Below are 19,666 nucleotides of genomic sequence, written 5' to 3' on the forward strand. Positions count from 1 at the left end.
TTATATACTATTGTTCCTATAAGCAATTGCTTTCCTTTATTAGTTTACCTTCTTTACCAAGTCTGAAATGAATTTTAAAATTTGCTAGTGTTTATTTAAGTTTGCATTGTTCAAATAGTAAGTATCATTACAATGAAGAGAAGCTAATACCAGTGATTTTATAATATCAAAATAAGAAAACAAAAAAGGTTACTTTAAGCTTCTAAAGGTGCAAAATGCCGTTTTGTTATCTAATATATTGTTATCTTAAAGCGTAATAAAAACTATGTATAGACATGAAGGACAGGATTCATTTGTTTATAAATACTTTGAATGAATTTACAGATAAAGATGGCTATTGCCATAAGTTAAATATTCAGAGCTAACATGATTTTTTTTTCCAAATTTTCAATTCCTTTAGTTATGCAAAACATATATTGCAAATAAGATAATGGATATGTAACTATGATATATAATTTATTCTGCATGTAGGAGAACATATTCTCTTGTACTATTACCAAACTTAAGAATATCTTTAGCCCTTAACTCAACAAAACGTGTCTGAGGAATCTGATCACCGTTAAGAAAAGTACCATTTGTTGCTTCAAGATCGATAATAAAGGGTCTATTAGAAATAATAAATTACATATTAGGATATATCCACTAAAAAAAAAAAAGAAAAAAAGAAAAGAAAAGAAAAAGAAAGAAAGAAAGAAAAAATTACTTTATAACTTTTTGAGGCTTCCCATTGCTATCTTCTTCTGTAATTATTCTATATTGCAATACTGCATGTTGCTTTGAACATGAAGGATGATCGACAGGAATGTCAGCTACCTATCAAGACATGGGAATTTTAAATTCGTAACAACAGAGAAAATAAACATATTCAACAAATAAATTACCGTTCGATCGCGACCGATCAAATATGAACTTTGTCTATGAATATGTAATATGTCTATATTGTTATACATCACAAAGTATAAGATCAAATGAGAATGCAATTTTTTCCTTCTTTTAAATTACCAATTTGTTCATCGCCTTTAAAAACATAAAGTCTCCATTTTAATTTGGGCTTTGCTGCTTCAGGAGGCTCATTATATTTAAGCTGTACACCATTTACTGTATTCGTTTCTGCTGCTAAATTTCCTGAAAGTCCAAAATTAGGTTCGATTTTTTGTACAGGTTCTTCTCTTTCTGTTTGTGCATTGTCTTCTGGTCGTCCCCATTCAAATCTTTTATTACTTCTTCTATCATTATTTGTTCTACGATTATCCTTTTCACGTCGTGGAGAACGAGACCGTGTTCGGTATCTTCTAGATGGTGAGCGAGATCTTCCTTCTCGTCGGTGAGATGGTGAACGAGAACGTGAAAATCGTTCGTGCTTTATTGAAGGTGATTTCGATCTAGAATGAGATTTTCTGGATGATCGACTATATCTTGATGGTGAGCCCATGGTGAAAAATAAAGTATGTAAAAAATATTAGTTAAAATTAAAAAAAAAAAAAATGCTGACTTTATTAATAAGCGATCTTATTTCTTATTTTGTATTTTCATGTCCAAACATATCCAATACTTTTGAAAATGTTTGTTTGAGCTAATATTATTTAATAATAATACTTTTATTTATTATATGTGAAGTATGACGCTAACTGGGCCATCATGTATTGTTATCGGTAAGCCTAAAGATATTTTTGTTGGCAAGGATGTGTGCATTACTGAAGCCATCAAGTTCCTATGTTGACAATGATATCTTGCTCAGTTAAGGGGTGATCCACTATTTCTTTACTAGTTACTTCTATCCTCTGCTCGACAGACATCAGCATGAGAATCTACATATATACTACATAAGTTGTCTTCAAACAACCCCCATATTTTTATTTTGTCAGATGAATTTTTGTATTATTCTTCTTAAATAAACCATACCGAGTCTTCATAGACCTATCTTTTTTTTTTATTCTTTTTTCTTTGTCTTTTTGCACTCAAAATAGAAGTAATGACTTTCAAGCATAGTTCAGTTGGACTATTGTACATATCCCTTCGTATTAAGATGTCTGAAAGTATAAGTGAAGTACCACTTCTCCTTACTCCTGTTTTAACGTTGGTATACAATTGTGTCTAAATGATTTAAAAACACAGTAAAATTTTAGAAAGAAAATGGTACTTCAATTAACTCGAACACTTTCAATAATATATATTACATTTTCCCTCCTAGCTATGTTCCTAAAAAGAATGACTCTAATAATAATAATAAAGGCATTGCCATGGTAGACTGTAGATATTTTCTGTTATCTCTGTTTTGCTTTACCTTCTAAGCATCTTACTCATATATCTCTTCAATTTATGTACATGTTATTCAATTATTACCTTTGTGAGGCAAATTTATTTTATTTAATGTGCTGTCGAAGGTAATGATGCCTTATTCAGTTTGATTCATTAAATTATAATCAATATAAACTTATTGTTTTATTAAATGAAAATCGACTGGATTATTATATGATTTATGGATATAAACTTGCATCGATGAATAAAAAGCCTTCTATTCTTATTTATTCTTATGTCAAGCATGTACTAAAGAATTATTTAAATATTGGCCATTTATACTTGTGTATTCATCAATGGTCAATGTAGCATAACGACCAATTTAGAAGCTATGGTAATCAATTTGTTGTTACTACACTTTTTTGATCTCCACAATTTATATTAAAAAGAGCATTAAGAACGCGTCTTTCACAAATGCTTCTGAAGTTTGTAAACAAATAAAAGAAGAACCTAAAGAACCCACCCACCCACCCCCCCTTTTTTTTTAAGAAAAAGAAGAAAACAAAAAATCATGTACTCTAATGCTGAAAAGGAAAGGCTTTTTCATATTTAGTAAACAAACCTATACTTACCAAAATACGGCAAAATTAATGAAATTATTGGAAATCAATTCTAGAATGGCCCAGATTGAGTAGCTAAATATGAAGAGGATGAATAAAATAAAATCCATTTTACCTTAAGCAATAGGCAATCATCTGCACTGGAAAAGAAGTTGAATAGAAAGCACACAATATTCATTAAAAAAAAATTCATTGTCTAAAAAGCCTCTTGTTGCTTATTCAACATCGTTGGACTCACTATGTTAAAAATTACTGAAGCAACTTTAAATAATTATATGAAAGGTATTTTTCTTGCTTTCTTTTAAGTGAAAAAAAAATGCGTCAGATTAATGAAAATCGTAATCATGATAGTAATTTGAATAGCAGATATCGGATTGGGATTTCACAACGCGGTACCGTTATCTCAAATATGAATTATCTTGAAAATTGTGTCTTCATCTGCAACTATTATAAAAAATTAACGATTAACCAACAAGAGATACACATCTGTAAATATTAAGGTTCGGATCCAATGTGGTATTTCTGTTGTTATTTTAGGTGTATTCTCTATTTTTAATAGAGTTATTAATGTTTCTATGTGTGAATTTAACCAGTACAAAAAAAAAGACATTAGTCAGCTCAAGTACTACAGAAACAAAAAAAAAAAAAAAAAAAAAAAAAAAAAAAAAAACAATTTTGGTAAAGGTACTAAAGCAACAGTGCACTTTTAAAAAAAATATTAACTACAGTCTTACAAATATGAATATATCTTATCATCGTGTACAATGCCTCTATACACGAAAAGAATTTAATGAAAGAATATCGAAGGGAAAGAAATTCTTCCGTTCCTGAATAATACAATCAGAAAGAATTTGGCAAAAAAAAAAAGTCTTCGAAAGTTATGTACTTATAAAAGAATGAAAAAAGCTACAAGACAGGATTGATAAAATTCCTAAACAAATCTCATCCAAATGATATTAAACACTCAACAGCAGCCTTTTTTTTTTTTTTCGGACCTTGCTTATTACTTGAAGAAAAAAATTTCTGTTTTTTGACAAACAAAAAATTTTTGTGCTAGTGTTTTTTTTTTTTTTTTTTTTTTTTTTTTTTTTTTTTTTTTTTTTTGCGTAGTACACCTTGTTGAAATGACTCATAATAACTGGGATATGTTTTAAATCCATTTTACCTTTATTCTGCTTAATATCAAATTTAGCAACAGAGAATATTTATATGTGTGTAATATATAGTATATAATGTATGATGTATGATGTATAATATATTATATAATATAATATATAATATAATACATAATATAATATATAATATATAATATTTAATTTATAAATATAACTATAAAAACTATCGTATAGAAATAAATACTGCCTGCTTGAAGATAAAAATGGATTGTACCTTTTATTTTTGTGAATAGATAATAATAAAAAATTGTTTCATTTTCATGTAATGAAAATAATAATGAAAAAAAAAAATGAAACATTATAGTGTCAATTATTGAGACTACTGCTATACTCACAAGCTACACAATTCACATGTTATATGTGTCAATATTTTTAATCTTACAGAACACATAAAAAATCATATAATTGCCAATGTCACCGTATTATGTTCATTGCAATAATGGTTCATTTCATGTATTAATATCAATTTTAAAAGGAAATGTAGTATACTTTAGACTGTTCCTTCAACTAGAAGTTGATTCTTCAAATAGTTAGATTTTATTTTTCAATAAAACAGAAGAAATGCTGTTTAATTGGCGTAACAAATAAAAAAAAAAAAAAAAGAAGGACCTCTTATTTATGGATTATCATCAAGAATAATGAATGTTAAATGACCTAAGAAATCAAACTTAAAATTAAACACAGTTTTCAAATGATAGAATGCTCGTTCTATTTAGAAATAAAACTAAACAAGTTTTCGAGACTTATTTCAATATTAGGCCAATTAAATAGTAGTTTTATAATTCTTTTTTTTTTTTTTTTTTTTTTTTTTTTTTTTTTTTATTTTCTTAAAAAAAATCTCCTATTTTTTTTTTTTTTTTTTTGTTTTTTGTTTTGTTTCTATTTATCATCGCTTTATAAATTTATTTATGTTAAAATTGATTTAATTCCTAATATCATTTCTTTTTGATGTTTATAGTAACCCTATAGACTATATATTCATATTCATATACATATACATATACATATACATATACATATACATATACATATACATATACATATACATATACATATACATATACATATACATATACATATACATATACATATACATATACATATACATATACATATACATATACATATACATATACATATACATATACATATACATATACATATACATATACATATACATATACATATACATATACATATACATATACATATACATACACATACACTTATACATAAAAAAAAAAGATATTAGATATTAGAGTAATTTACAGAAAAAAATGGCCGAAAGCGAGAAAAGTATAATTAAACAACCAGATTGGCATACAAAGTCAATTGAAGAGGTTACATACGAGTTTCAAACATCTTTAGATAATGGTCTTTCAACAAATGAAGTAACAACCAGACATGTATTATATGGCTTTAACGAATTATCAGCAAATGGAAGACCAGCATGGCTTAAAGTCATGATAGGTCAATGTTTAGACGTTATGAATTGGATTTTTATTGCATTAGCAGTTGCTTCTTATTGTTTGGCAGATTATGTCACTGGATCTTTGTTATTATTTATTGCTATTTCCAATTTATGTCTTGGCTTCTCTCAAGAGTATGCTGCCGAGCAAACATTAGCTGCGCTCAAGAATCTTTCTTCTCCTTCAGCTCAAGTTATTCGTGATGGTACTGAACAAACTATTTCTAGTCGTGAAATAGTGCCTGGTGATATTTTACTTGTCAAAGAAGGTGATTCTGTCGCTGCAGATGCTCGTTTAGTTTATACATCAAACCTTGAATGTGATGAGGCTTTATTAACTGGTGAATCTGTTCCTGTTGCTAAGCAATTGGTTGTTCTCGACAAACTTGGTAAAGATTTACATACGAATAAATTAACTAATTTATGTAATACTTATACCTTATCTCTTTATATATATATTAAATAGATGAGCCTTTAGGAGATCGTATCAATATGCTTTATTCTTCAACCATAGTCTCCAAGGGCAGAGGGAAAGCTATTGTTACATCAACTGGTATGCATACTGAAATTGGTAAAATAGCTTCAAAACTTAACGATGCAAGCGACTCCGATCGTACCCGTCTCCAAAAGAGTTTGGATAAAATGTATGTTATGTTACTTATTACTGCTGTGATTTGTGTCTTAATCGTACTTGCCTCGGTCAAATTTAAACCAGATTATGATACTGGCATGTATGCCATGACGGCAGCTCTCTCTGTCTTGCCAGCTGGTTTAACTACTGTCATGACCCTCACTCTAGTATTAGGTGGTAAAGAAATGGCTCGTCAAAAGGCTATTGTAAGAAAGTTAAAATGTTTGGAAACATTGGGATCTGTAACGAATATCTTTTCTGATAAGACGGGTACTTTAACTATGGCTAAGATGGTTGTTATTCGTTTCTGGACACCTATTCAAGGATTCTTTTACGTTACTCCTCATGGCCTTGCCCCTAAAGGGGATATCTATTACACACATGACGAATTATATGATAACGTGAATGGGAACGTAAATGCTGAGTATGTAGACAAGAGGAGCCTCCCACTTAATATTGCTCAATTAGTACGTTGTGCTGCCCTTTGTAATATGTCAAGTATTTATCCACGAGAAGAAAAAGCCATTCATATTACTACGGATGAGAAGAAAGTTCCCACGGATAATGATAATAATAATAATATCGAAGACACAGAATCCGATGATTGGATTGCAAGCGGAGCTCCTACTGAAGTCGCTTTACAAGTGTTCGCACATAAATTTGGGATGGGGAAACCTAGTTTATTTGAAAGTGGTTGGGAATTATTGGCTGAATATCAATTTGATTCTACTATTAAACGTATGACGACAATTTGTTTAGACAAAAATTCTGGCTTAGTTTTTGCTTTCACCAAGGGTGCTGCTGAACGTATTATCAAGCTTTGCTCTAGCATATCAACAGAGAATGAACTTCAAACTGTATTAGACAAAGTAGATAGCTTGGCTGCAAAGGGCCTTCGTGTGATGGCTATGGCTTATCGTAAACTTGATCTTACTGCTGATGTCTCAGCTGAAGAACTTCAACAAAAACCACGTGATGAAATCGAACAGGATTTGATTTTCTTGGGACTTACTGGTATCTATGATCCTCCTAGAAAGGAATCCAGACAGGCAGTCTGTGAGGCTCATCGTGCTGGTATCTCTGTTCATATGCTTACGGGTGATCATGAAAAGACAGCTACTGCTATTGCGAAAGAAATCAGTATCTTGAAGAAAAATATATCCCCTGAAGAACAGAGGCGACTTGTGATGACAGGTGCAGAATTTGATGCTATGACGGACGAAGAGATTGATGCCCTTCAAGATTTACCCCTTGTTGTTGCTCGTTGTTCACCCGAAACAAAGGTCAAAATGATTCAAGCCTCCTCACGTCGTAAGAATATCTCTGCCATGACAGGTGATGGTGTTAACGATTCCCCTTCACTTCGTATTGCCGACGTTGGTATTGCTATGGGTAAGAATGGTAGTGATGTAGCTAAACAAGCTTCAGATATCATCTTAACAGACGATAATTTCGCCACCATCATTCGTGCCATCGCTGAGGGCCGTCGTATTTACCAAAATATGCAACGTTTCCTTTTATACTATTGGATTTTCTTATTTGCCTTAGCACTCATTGTCTTGGTCTGCTTACCTATTCGTGATCCCGCTGGTCATCCTGCTGCTCCCATATCTACAATTCAAATGCTTTATATCTATGTAGCCATTACGCCTCCTGCGGGCTCTCTTAGTATGCAACCAGCGTCGGCAACAGTCATGAAGGAGCCTCCACGTCCTCCTACAGAAAGTGTCTTTAATCGAGAAATTATCATGGATACGATCGCTTACTCACTTGGCTCAACTATTGTTTGTTTGATTGCCTTCTTTGTTCCTCTTTATACGTTGGGTAATGGTGTAGGTGGTATCAACTGTGATACGGACTTTGTAGCAGGCGACTGTGACTCTTTCTTTCGCAGTCGCGGCTCCCTCTTGGTTACCTTGTCATTTTCATTATTAGTTGTTATGGTGCACTGTCGTAGCTACCGTCAAGTAGAATGGAATTGGATAGGTCTTCGTAAGACACTAAGTTCTTTTACTTTTGTTGGCACCTTTATTTTCATCGTCATCACTCTTTGTGTTTTTATGTATGTCCCTGTAATCGCTATCAAGGGCTTTCGTATGATGGGAATTACATGGGAATGGGGTCTTGATATTGGCTTAGTTCTAGCTCTACTTATTGGTGGTGAGGTCTATAAATGGGCAAAGCGCACATTTTTGAAACCTATGGATTCTGGAGCTGTCAATTTTGATGATGATAGTACTGCTGTTCAATAAGTATATATTTATAACATTAGAATAGTTTTACTTTTTTTTTTTCATCTTATCCTTTTTGTATATTATATACATATAATGAAACAAAGTCTTATGCCCCTCTTTATATTACGTACAAATATATAATTTAGAATAATTACACATATAAAATGCAATATGCCTTCTATTAAATAATAAACATTCTCTTAATACATAAACATATATTATATTAGTTTAATATCTATTTGAATATAAAAGTAGTCTGTGGAAGAAACATCTAATGAAATGTTCATCATATTAACGGTCAGTAATTCATTTTCTGCAGACCACGACCAATCTTTAGTACTATTTAACAATGTCCCATCCATAAATACTCGTTGAGGAATCATTCTTAAATGAGAATGACAATGCTTCGTTACTGACTTCTCTCTCCCAATCCAAAAGCCACATGAAGCACTCCGATGTGATAGCCACGCCTTGTAGATTGCATAATAACAACTACTGTTATTAGATGCTTTAACAAGATCTGTTTTAAGAATAGCCTTTGTACCGTTAAATTTATCCATCAGGCCCAAACAAGCTACAGAAAGATACCCAAGGGAACGGATAGGACTTATGGATACAAGACTAGTACCAAACCCATCTACCTTAACTGTGATTGCTCGGCTTGAGCTATTATTATATTTTTTATCACCTATTACTTGACGAGGCAAATACATAAGTTTACCTTGATCAGAGCCATAAACAACATACGCTATAGTAGGTGCCATACTGGTTTTCTTTATACCAAAGATATCATTTGTCACTACACCTAAACGTATATTAGGCCCTGTATTCCAAAAACCACAAACACCGTATTCAGGGATCCAGTAACATGGTGGTCTTTTTTGATTCTGGCCAAATGATGATTGCTCTCGATTTACGTTGTATAAACTAAGAAGAGATTGATTACTCATTGGGTTATTAAAAACGGTTTCAAACGTTGGTTGAGGCGCTTGTGCTGATCTTAAAATAGTATAACCTAAATGTCTATTTTGCCCTAGTAATTTATAAATGAGATCTGTATTATGTCTGTTGGGTAAATCAGTAATATAAATTGGCCCTCCTGATATAGCACGACTTTGAAAGAGAGAGAGAGAGAGAAAAAAAGATAAAAAAAATAAAATAAAAAAATGGATGCAAGTATATAAAAATGTATAGAAGTAAATAGTTGGCATCCTTTTTTTTTTTTTTTGTTTTTAAAAAAATAAAAAAATAAATAAAATCTTGAAATATACCTTGTTGCATGATATTCAGCAAATGGATGGTCAGATTGAAACATATCCCAGTCACCAATAGCAGGGTAATGAGTAGTCCATAATGTGTTGATAGCATTAGCATAGATATGCCATGGATGACTCTCCTTTTCATTAGGAAAGAAATCATCACTATTTCTATAATAAAAGAGAATATAACATTATCATACACACTATTTAAGTTTAAAGTTGTTTATTTACCGAAAAATAGAGCTATTTATGTCAGAAAGTACAGGGTTCAATAAGATGTGTGGTGTTAATGACATACAATTAATAACTTGACCCTTCAGGAATCTATCAGCATTTTCAACCATTGCTTGTCTATATTTATCCCATAAATCCATCTTCTCCTTATCTGTCGTTGTGACTAAATCTTGAAAACTGCCTTGATTATCTACTTTTACAAAATCGACACCTACTTGATTTAAAAATTTGTAAAAATCATAATAGAACACATCTGGATTTTTTAAAATGCCTATTGATTCTTCTAAGGAATTATTGTTCTTAATAGCTTGATAGGAACACCATTCGTCTTTATAATTGGTTGAAAATGATTTATCTATACCGTTCCAATATCCCCATAAGGTCTATAATGAGCGAAGAGAGAGAGAGAAAGAGAGAGAGCAAAGAATAAGTCGTGTTACCTGTAAATAAAGATCAGTGATGACTACTTACATGCCATACACCAATATATTGAATGAATGTATAATCCTGTTTTAACCTTTGAATTGTATACTCCAATCCTCCAGGAAATTTATTTTGACATGCATCTAAACCTATTAATTGTTGATTTGAATCTGAAACCTGCTGCCAACCATCATCTAAAAGTAGATAACCTACAGGAATCTGATTTGCCTTTAAGCTACTTAAAGCAGAATCCACTTTATTCATATCTACGTCCTTTCCAAATGCATTCCAAGTACAAAATCCTAGTCGATCTAATAGAATAGGAGGATCGATACGAGTGTTCACCGTCTTATTATCATCTTGCTTCTTTATTGAATGCTGATAATATTTAAGAGCTAATTGAATAAGTCGTGCAAATGATTCTGTCTTTGACGTAGAAAGAATTAATAAATGTGCAGCATCATCACTTTCTGGATTATAGTAAAAGTTGAATGTAGCATCACCTTGACTTGTGCTATTAGGTGCTAACCAACAAGTTGAATTTTGGCTTGTAACCATCCATAAATGTATATTTCCTCGATCACTATCTTGATATAAAAATAACTGCCATCTTTCTGTACTACTTCTATCTTTAAAATTATCCATTCCTGCTACAGGTGTTAGCCAAGTAGATCTGTTGTGATAAATAGAATAATTTTTGGAAGTTAGTTTTATCTTAGTGTAATTAAGGAACAAAAAAAAAGTACTTTATTAAATATCTCACCCTTTTCTTATGAATGCTATATAGGAATGAATAGGGTGATTGAGTCTTCCAAGTGAAAAACATGTATTATTAGAAGAATATTTCTGAGTTTTAAAATGCCAAAGATCTGTTGTTGTCATGCTAAAATGCTCCTTTGCAACAAATTTAAGTTGAGGGATAGCAGCAAAAGTAGGTGCTGTAATATAAGGAATCGTATTATCATGATGAACAATACGGATAATACCGTTTTCATTTGGTTTCCCAAGCCAACACCATTGCTTTGGATTATCATTAGTAATGGCGAATCTTAATGTAAACTCATAATCATCAAGAGGTAAATGAGTTGTATCAACTTTAAGATAATAATCATGGTTATTTGATTGAGTGAAAGGTATTCCAATCCAATATTTTTTAGGTGATAAGTTAGTCCATAACTCAATATAACATTCAATAGATGAATAGCAAAAAAAATGCAAATACTTTTCTTGATGTTGTTGGATAATAATCCTTGAGCATAAATTAGGTGCAAGTAAAATTGTTGGCTGCTCCTTATCAGTAACAGTCATTATTAAAAAAAAAAAAATAATAATATAGAAAAGAAAATTACAACAACAAATATTTAAACTATTATTTTTATTTATTTTTTAAGCATCCCTAATTTAGAATCAACGGTAAAAAAAAAAGAAAAAAAAAAGGAGAAAAGTGTGAATAGGACACAGTTAGTGATGAATGGGAAGAGAGAGTAATGACTAATCAGGGAATGGTTGAACATTCTGATGACAGTGAAGGTAGATTTTAATGATAAAAAAAAAGGCAAACAAGTTTATGAGATTAGAACTGTTTCTAAAGCAAATAGATTTTTCTTTATAAAAGTTATTTTCTGATTTATTTATTGGATGAATAAAGTCAAGTTTCCGAGAAACTGTTATCTATTTATTCATTGTGTACATTAGAAATGATCTTCAACTAAAAGTTAGTTAGTTATTTATACAGTACACTACTGGATATTTTTATTCTAAATATCAATTCTAAATTTCACTCACATCATTTAATACCGAAATTTTAAGCAATCATTATTTAGCTGGGAGAGACAGAAAGTCGGTCATAAATCATATACTGTAAAAATAAAAACCAGAATAGCATCCTTGCTGTACAGACCTTTCAGTAGTCCCTTTAAGATTATGTAGCTATCATCTTCACATTTCCCCTTTCGTAAATGCCTTTTTCTGTAAGTTTTCCTGTTGATACTAATAAAAAGATTTTATCTTACATAAATGTAATTATTCGTCAAGAGCTTAAAATAAGCAATTCAATATTGGATCGAAAAGAAAAAAAAAAGTGCTCTCAGCATAACAATGTTCTTATTACAGCTGTGACAGAGAAGATTGTCAATCTTTGTAATTTTTCTTAGAAATGTAATCTTCTGTGTCAAAACCTCCATCAACATCTATATTGGTGAATAACGCAATTGTAATAGTATTATAAGAAAATTATGTTTGCTGTTCAAGTATTGTATAAATCAAATAAAAAAGTACGATCATTATATCTCTAATCCTCACAGCAGAAGAGTGAAAGAGTTTTACCTATAATATTTCGTTTTAGAAAGGATGTTATGTGAGACTAGTCTAATGATTGTGAATAAAAAAAAACAAGATTCACAGAAAAGCTACTCTGACTAATGAGTAAAAAAGAAAAAAAAATGTGTAGTTTAACCATTTAAAGCTTTTTATTCCTTAAATACCAAATCAATTAACGTAAAGTCTTACAAGCTACTCTATAACTTTAAGACTTTCAAGACAATAGTTTACAAGTTTGTCGACCTTGAAAAAAGAAAAAACGAGTTCTTTCTATAAGATTATATCCAACAGAATAATGGTATTAAAAACTTACTTGAGTCAGGCTATGAATATGTACTAAAATGAATAAACAATTTTATAGGTTTTCCTGTGTAAGGCAGTTTGCTGAATAAGCTTAGATCAAATGAGTAATATATTCTATATTTTTTTTTGTAACAGAGGAATAAACAAGAAATTTCGAATTTGTATATGAAATAGATCACCACATTAAAATAAGATTTAAAGGATATCAGTATGTGTTAATATTATTAAAAGACTTGAGATAATTTCGTTTAAGAAATACTGTTTACTGATAAATAATATACCACCAATATCTATCTAATGTTAAAATAGGTGAGACATTCAATATTATATTCCTTGATGAATCTAGATTTAAATAGTAGATATTATGTTTAAAAACCTATTCAATGATCTATAATAATGCATTATGAGCTAAATTTTTATTTAAAAGTGCGTCAAATTTTCTGCCAATAACAGGTAATGATAATGTATTCATATAATTGGATAGTTACATAGTGTTAGTTACGTATGACTCAATAAAAAGCACAACTATAAATCAACAAAAATAAAGTAAAAAATAAAAAAAAATAAATAAAAATAAAAATAAAAATAAAATTAAATAAAAATACCTTAGAGAATAATGATGAGCTTATTTATCATATATAAAAAAAATACATAAATTGAATAAGCGTAGACTTTGTTATATTCCTTCTTCTTCTGCTTAAATATACAGAAATGATTTCACAATACTGTAAGACAAGGTTTCCAAAAAAGAAAATATAAACAAAAATGAAGTCACCCTACTATTATTATTATTATTATTATTATTACTATTATTATTATTATTATTTCTACCATTATTGTTTCTTTTCTTTATATTATATACGTACATACATACACACACACACACACACACACACACACACATACAGTTATATATACATATACATAATATATATATACTCATATATATTTACAGCATTGCTCACTTTTGTACTTATATGACAAGAGATGCTTTATTAAGAGCAAAAACTCTTTCAACTACCAATACTTTTACAATTACATCATCATCTACAACGAGTAATAATAATAAAAAATTTATACCATGCCTCGACCATATATTTTCATTTTTAAGTCGGTCAGATATAAGAACTACACTTTTAGTTTCAAGAGTTTGGCAAATAGAAGCAGTTAAAAGGTTATGGTCAAGCTTTAAATTTGTAAGAGAACGAGGTTTTGAAGAAATATTTCATATATTATCTAGACGAACAACTACATTACAATATGGCGATTACATCACTTCAATTGAACTTGTTCATTCCGATAGTTTCGCTTTAAACTCGAATCATATATACTTGATCACCTCATTATGTCCAAATTTATTATCTATTACAATTACTTTTCATCATACCCGTTTAGTTGCTCCTCCTACTGCTGCACATTTAGTAATGAGACAACAGCAACAAAATATACAAAACAATCCGTCTTCTTTTTATTCTCAACATTCACAAAAACCTCCTTTACCTTTGCCAATGTTAATAAGACAACGCCAACAAAGACAACAGCAACAGCAACAGCAGCAACAGCAACAGCAACAGCAGCAGCCCCAGCAGCAACAGCAGCAGCAGCAGCAGCAACAGCAACAACAACAACAACAACAACAAGAAACAAAATATTCACCGTTTCTTCCTTTAGCCCACTTTGCTTATAATTGTCCAAAATTAAAATCTATAACACTTGTTTCTTATACACCTAGAACAGATGACTCAGTTTATGAAATGGCCAAATATTTAACCTCAGGAAGTCTAGAATCTATCGTCCTAAATAATTGCTTAACTATTCAAAGTTCTACATTATGTAAATTAGCTATAACAAATCCACAGCTAAAACGAATTGAAATCATAGGGAATACACCTATTAATGATTCAAGTCTAGCTGCTCTCGTTGATCGATGTGGTGCAACACTAGAGAAACTCAGTATTGGTAACGCTCGTCAATTAACAGATAAATCTATGCAATTTATTGCACTAAGATGCAAAAGGATACGACAAATATGCATATTTAATAATAACACAGAACGTATTTCTGAAGATACCCTAACTGCTATCGTAACTCATTGCCCTACTTTACAAACAATTAGTTTAAGTGACTCTCGATGCTTAGGTTCAACTTTCTTTGATTCTGTTGTACAACGTGTAAATATAGAAATGGCAAGCATTTATCGGCATCAAGCTAAAGTTGGTTCTGGTCTACAAAGGCTATGTTTAGGAGGTGTGAAAAGAGATATGATTCAAAGTCGATATATGAAAGAATTAATAGATAAAAGTGCATGTGAAAATGACGAAGATACAAATATGAATGATGATGACGATAGTGAACAGGAAGTTCAATTATCTCATATTTTGGATACAACAACAAAATTTAGACCTAAATCAACTGTAATTCGAGGAAGTACTGTTTGGTGGCAAAGACGTCGTATCCTTATTACAAGTTCAACTTGATAATAATAGAATTTTGTCAAATTAAAGTTCCTTAAACATTGTATATATTTATAAGAAAAAAAAGAAGAAGAAGAAGAAGCTCTTTCCTACTTTCCTTCCTTCCTTAGCCCTTTCTCTTCTTTATTTACCATTACCATTGTTACTATTACTATTATTACTATTACTACCTATTTATCTCTCTCTCTTTTTTTTTTCTTTCTCTCTCTCTTGTTTTGTATGTATGTTTTTTTTTTGGCATATAATAATAGCATTTACAGATTAATATAATATACTTTTTATACAAATAGTTTGCCTCCTTGAAAAAAAAAAAAGAAAAGAAAAGAAACGAATGAAAAGAAAACTTATTTATAAACAAGCATAACGAATAATTATATATTTTCTTTTTAAATTTCAAAGTTTGAGGGGTTACGTCCTTCTTCTCTTTGAGTATCCCACTTTTCAATCTATAGCAAGACATGAATTAGCTAACCTATATTTTATTCCTTTTTTTAACGCAATACATACCCATTCATTAGGACACAAAGAATGGAAAGCTCTGTAGAATTGCTTGCAGGGAGCAAACTCTTCACCACGAGCATTGATACATTTGTAATAATCGACATAATTTTGCCAGCAACTATTTGAAATTGAATGTTAATCATTTATCTAATTTATTTATTTATTTATTTATTTTTTCTTTTTTGCACATTAACGTACTGTTTGGTTTGATTAGTGTTTGGGAAACTAAAATAACAGGAATAGATTAATTTTACGTTTGACTTTATACATTTAATGTAATTCCGAAGTTACTTACCGAGCATCGAAGCCAGCTAAAAAAAATGAAAACAAAAAAAAAAAGGAGGGAAAAAGGAAGGAAATGAAAGGAAAGTATTTTGACATATTAGTTTTCCTTTTTCTTTTTTATTCTTCTCGTAAATTAATTTACGTGTCATTGAATAATTTACCGGTGGTTAACTTGATTTCATCAGTAGCTTCAGACATTGTTGATTATTGTAATTCAAATAAATAAAAACAAAGAAGGAAGGAGTTGAGTTTCTATTTTATTAATTTTTTTTTCTCCTGTATTTGTGGGGAGGGCCTGGCACAAATAAAACAAATAAAAAAAAAAAAAAAAAATACAACAATAATTTATTTTAAATTCAGTCAGGGCCTATGATGTCATCATGAAATATGATTGGTCAATGAAAAGAATATGATTTTTATTTATTAACAAATGCAACAAAATAGTAGCAATATAATATAGTATTGATAGATTTATACAAAGTAGCGTACGGGTAAAAAAAAAAAAAAAAAAAAAAGATTTCATTATTCTTTGTAAATTCCTGCCTCTTCATCACGCTTGATTTGTTCTTTGTCTACTTTATAGTTGTCTTTAAATGCTAAAACCATCCCTTTATTAAAGAGAGCGTCAATCTCTTCTAAGGAGCGGCCTCTTGTTTCCGGTAAAAAGATATAGGCAAATGTGCCCATAACGATAGCCATAGTTCCATAGAAGAAATAGGTACCATAGGTGATGTTGGCAAGCATGATAGGTGTAACTTTGGCAATAGTAGCATTCATAGCCCAATTAAAAGCAGTAGTTATTGAAAGAGAAATAGCGCGAACACGAGTTGGATAGATTTCAGAACAGACAATCCATACAATGGGTCCCCATGAAAATTCATAGCCCACAGCAAAGATATAGACGCAAACCATAGCAACGTAACCCTTTGCATCTATCTTTGATCCAGGTGCTAATATACCTCCATTATCCTTTTGGAGGCCCAAGATCATACCTCCCATGACATAAAATGAAACAAGCATGACTGCTGATCCAATAATCAATGTCTGTCGACGACCCAGTTTTGTATCTACCATAAAAAATGAAATCAAAACAAATACAACTTTAACGATTCCTACATCATTAAAATACAAGAAATAAATAAATAAACAACTTGGACTTCATTTTATAAAATATAGATATTAACCATAAACACCAGTTGCAAGGATATCAATTTCATTACTATTAAGCCCGATTGATCTAAAAATTTCTGGAGCATAGTAATTCTATACATACATTATTTAAACAAAAGAATTTTTATACACTATTCGATTTTCATGCATGACTACTTACAATCGCATTACTACCAGTCCATTGTTGAAAGATTTGAAGCATAACGCCAATGAAGAGACGATGACGATTGGTTCTTTCAAATATTTCTGTCCATTTACCTGATTTTGAGGCACGATCTAATTCAGCAGCAGTAGTAATCTCTTCAAGCTCTTCAGCGATTTCAGGATGATCTTTAGGTAAGTTGCGAAGTTGAATCAGATTCTTTTTGATTTCCTCGGTACGTCCCTTTGAAGCAAGCCATCTTAATGACTCTGGTAAGAAAAACATACCAATCAAAAGAAGTCCTCCAGGAACTATTTGAATACCAAGAGGAATTTGCCATTGCTTATTACTGACAGGAATATGTCGGATACAAGCATAATCAACCCAATAAGAGAGCATAATACCCACTACAATTAAGAATTGCCAAAGTGTGCCTAGTCTACCTCTTAATTTTCGTGGAGAGATTTCTGCAATGTACATCGGAACTAACATTGAACATGCACCAATACCAACTATATACATACATACATACATACATACATACATAAATAAATATGTAAGCTATTCCTATTGTCTGCATGCATATTGCATATAAAACTCACAGCCTCCAAAAAATCGCCCTGCCATCATTGTAGCAAGGTTTTTTGCTACAACTTGAAGAATAGAACCTATTATGAAAATAAAAGTACTGATAATAATTGACCATTTACGACCTGATCTGTCTGTATATAATTATTGTTATTTATTTATTTTTTGTTTTTTTAGAAATTAAAAAAAAAGAAAAAGCTTTCATATGATTCATTTACATGTCGAAATGAATATATATGAATATATACTTTATTTTATTTTACCTGCTAGAAAATTAATTAATAGAGCACCTGCACAGCAACCAGCTTGTAAAACAGATACAACATCACCTTTCATTTTAGCAACGGTAGATGGATCACCTTGGATACCAAAATAGGTTGGAAATGTTGGCATCGCAAGCACGCCTGATATAACACCTATAATATAAGGCATAACAATAAGTTGACTTGACCATTTATTTTTTTTTTATAGTAATATCTAACCAATGTCATATCCAAATAAGAAGCCTCCTATACATGCTATAGTTGTGGCTATAACCGAAAAATATTTCATTTGTCAATTAATTTAGATTTTTTAGTTTTAAATCTCTGTTCGGGATCAATTGTAAAAGTCAAAGATGAAAATAAAAGTAAATGATTATAATTAATTAACCTATGCAAGAAAAAAAAAAAGAAGAGAAAGAGAGAAAGAGAGAAAGAGAAAAAAAACACATTATATGCAGTCTTTATACACATCTCCCCCCCTCCTCTCTATATTAAAAAGAAAGAAGGTAATACACCCATTATATGCTTAACCCTAAACTCGATTTAAGTAAAGTCATACACACACACACACACACACACAGTTATAACATGTAAAATAAAAATTCTCCTAAAGGCGTGTGTTCCCAAAAGTACTAATTTCCGGAATGACAGTATAAAAAAAATTCCCAAAGTTAAATGAAGTAATTGAGTTTACTTTATAGTTACACCTTTTTCAGAAATAGTTCGCACATTTTTGGGAAAAAATTTCGTACTTGAAAAAAAAAAAGAAAAAAAGGTACATTTTTCGTATCATAGTTCCCCATACAAGCAATCTTAATTTTGACACAGAATATCGACAAAAGTCTTGTAGATTGCTCAAGTAGGTACTATTACAGGCTTTACCAATTCTAGATGTTAATGTTTCTTCTTTTAAAAGCTTCTCTCCTTATAGTTTACCCTTGCATATTGACCAAAATTGCGCAATGGGATTAAGCTCAGGAGAGTAAGGTGGAAGATAAACGCAGCCAATAACCTCTTTGCTCAATATATTTTTGAATATCCAGATGAGTATGAATGGGAGCATTATCCATGACGATATAGTACCCTTTAAATTGCTTATGCAAATCAAATACATCCAAGGTTGCAGTCACAAAGTTGAAGTAATAACCAGTGACAGTACCACCTTTACTGGTAGCTAGTGCAGCATCTCCTCCAATTTTTCTTTTCTTAAAAGGCTTGGTTCTTTTTGGGCACCTTAAACTTGTCTATATAAATATATATACATATAACGCCATACGAAGAAATAGTACCAAGGATAGTGATATTGCTTGCGTTTTTTTTTTGGCCCAAGCAATTGAAC

At 30.7% G+C, this 19,666-nt stretch overlaps 6 protein-coding genes across 6 annotated transcripts; 2 read left to right on the top strand and 4 right to left on the bottom strand.

Moving 5' to 3' along the window:
- Positions 1-256: 256 nt before the first annotated feature.
- Positions 257-1,484, bottom strand: BX663DRAFT_494728 (SMAD/FHA domain-containing protein). The gene is made up of 4 exons (XM_051525541.1): positions 1,003-1,484; positions 882-934; positions 704-813; positions 257-604 (listed from the first exon to the last, which is right to left on the bottom strand). Exons 1-4 carry the CDS (start codon positions 1,430-1,432, stop codon positions 457-459), a joined length of 741 nt encoding a protein of 246 aa, XP_051387062.1. The 5' UTR covers positions 1,433-1,484; the 3' UTR covers positions 257-456.
- A 3,750-nt stretch (positions 1,485-5,234) lies between these two features.
- BX663DRAFT_447072 (uncharacterized protein) lies at positions 5,235-8,588 on the top strand. Its single transcript, XM_051523690.1, has 2 exons — positions 5,235-5,890; positions 5,968-8,588. Exons 1-2 carry the CDS (start codon positions 5,311-5,313, stop codon positions 8,382-8,384), a joined length of 2,997 nt encoding a protein of 998 aa, XP_051387063.1. The 5' UTR covers positions 5,235-5,310; the 3' UTR covers positions 8,385-8,588.
- Positions 8,585-11,590, bottom strand: BX663DRAFT_426718 (raffinose synthase or seed imbibition protein Sip1-domain-containing protein; the record flags this gene model as incomplete). Its single annotated transcript, XM_051522566.1, has 5 exons — positions 8,585-9,479; positions 9,638-9,793; positions 9,857-10,242; positions 10,331-10,955; positions 11,046-11,590. The coding sequence occupies 5 exons, from the start codon at positions 11,588-11,590 to the stop codon at positions 8,585-8,587; spliced, it is 2,607 nt and encodes an 868-aa protein (XP_051387064.1).
- A 2,838-nt stretch (positions 11,591-14,428) lies between these two features.
- Positions 14,429-15,522, top strand: BX663DRAFT_494750 (uncharacterized protein). Its single transcript, XM_051525542.1, has one exon. It carries the CDS (start codon positions 14,659-14,661, stop codon positions 15,379-15,381), a length of 723 nt encoding a protein of 240 aa, XP_051387065.1. The 5' UTR covers positions 14,429-14,658; the 3' UTR covers positions 15,382-15,522.
- A 158-nt stretch (positions 15,523-15,680) lies between these two features.
- BX663DRAFT_494754 (cytochrome c oxidase subunit VIb) lies at positions 15,681-16,458 on the bottom strand. Its single transcript, XM_051525543.1, has 5 exons — positions 16,326-16,458; positions 16,175-16,190; positions 16,078-16,104; positions 15,886-15,997; positions 15,681-15,824 (listed from the first exon to the last, which is right to left on the bottom strand). The coding sequence occupies exons 1-5, from the start codon at positions 16,360-16,362 to the stop codon at positions 15,765-15,767; spliced, it is 252 nt and encodes an 83-aa protein (XP_051387066.1). The 5' UTR covers positions 16,363-16,458; the 3' UTR covers positions 15,681-15,764.
- Positions 16,459-16,686: 228 nt separating this feature from the next.
- BX663DRAFT_426456 (general substrate transporter) lies at positions 16,687-18,400 on the bottom strand (the record flags this gene model as incomplete). Its single annotated transcript, XM_051522547.1, has 5 exons — positions 16,687-17,276; positions 17,349-17,427; positions 17,495-17,988; positions 18,079-18,198; positions 18,328-18,400. The coding sequence occupies 5 exons, from the start codon at positions 18,398-18,400 to the stop codon at positions 16,687-16,689; spliced, it is 1,356 nt and encodes a 451-aa protein (XP_051387067.1).
- Positions 18,401-19,666: the final 1,266 nt, after the last annotated feature.

The sequence above is a fragment of the Cokeromyces recurvatus genome, assembly GCF_025118155.1.
Source record: "Cokeromyces recurvatus strain NRRL 2243 chromosome Unknown BX663scaffold_2, whole genome shotgun sequence".
Classification (NCBI taxonomy): Eukaryota; Fungi; Mucoromycota; class Mucoromycetes; order Mucorales; family Mucoraceae; genus Cokeromyces; species Cokeromyces recurvatus.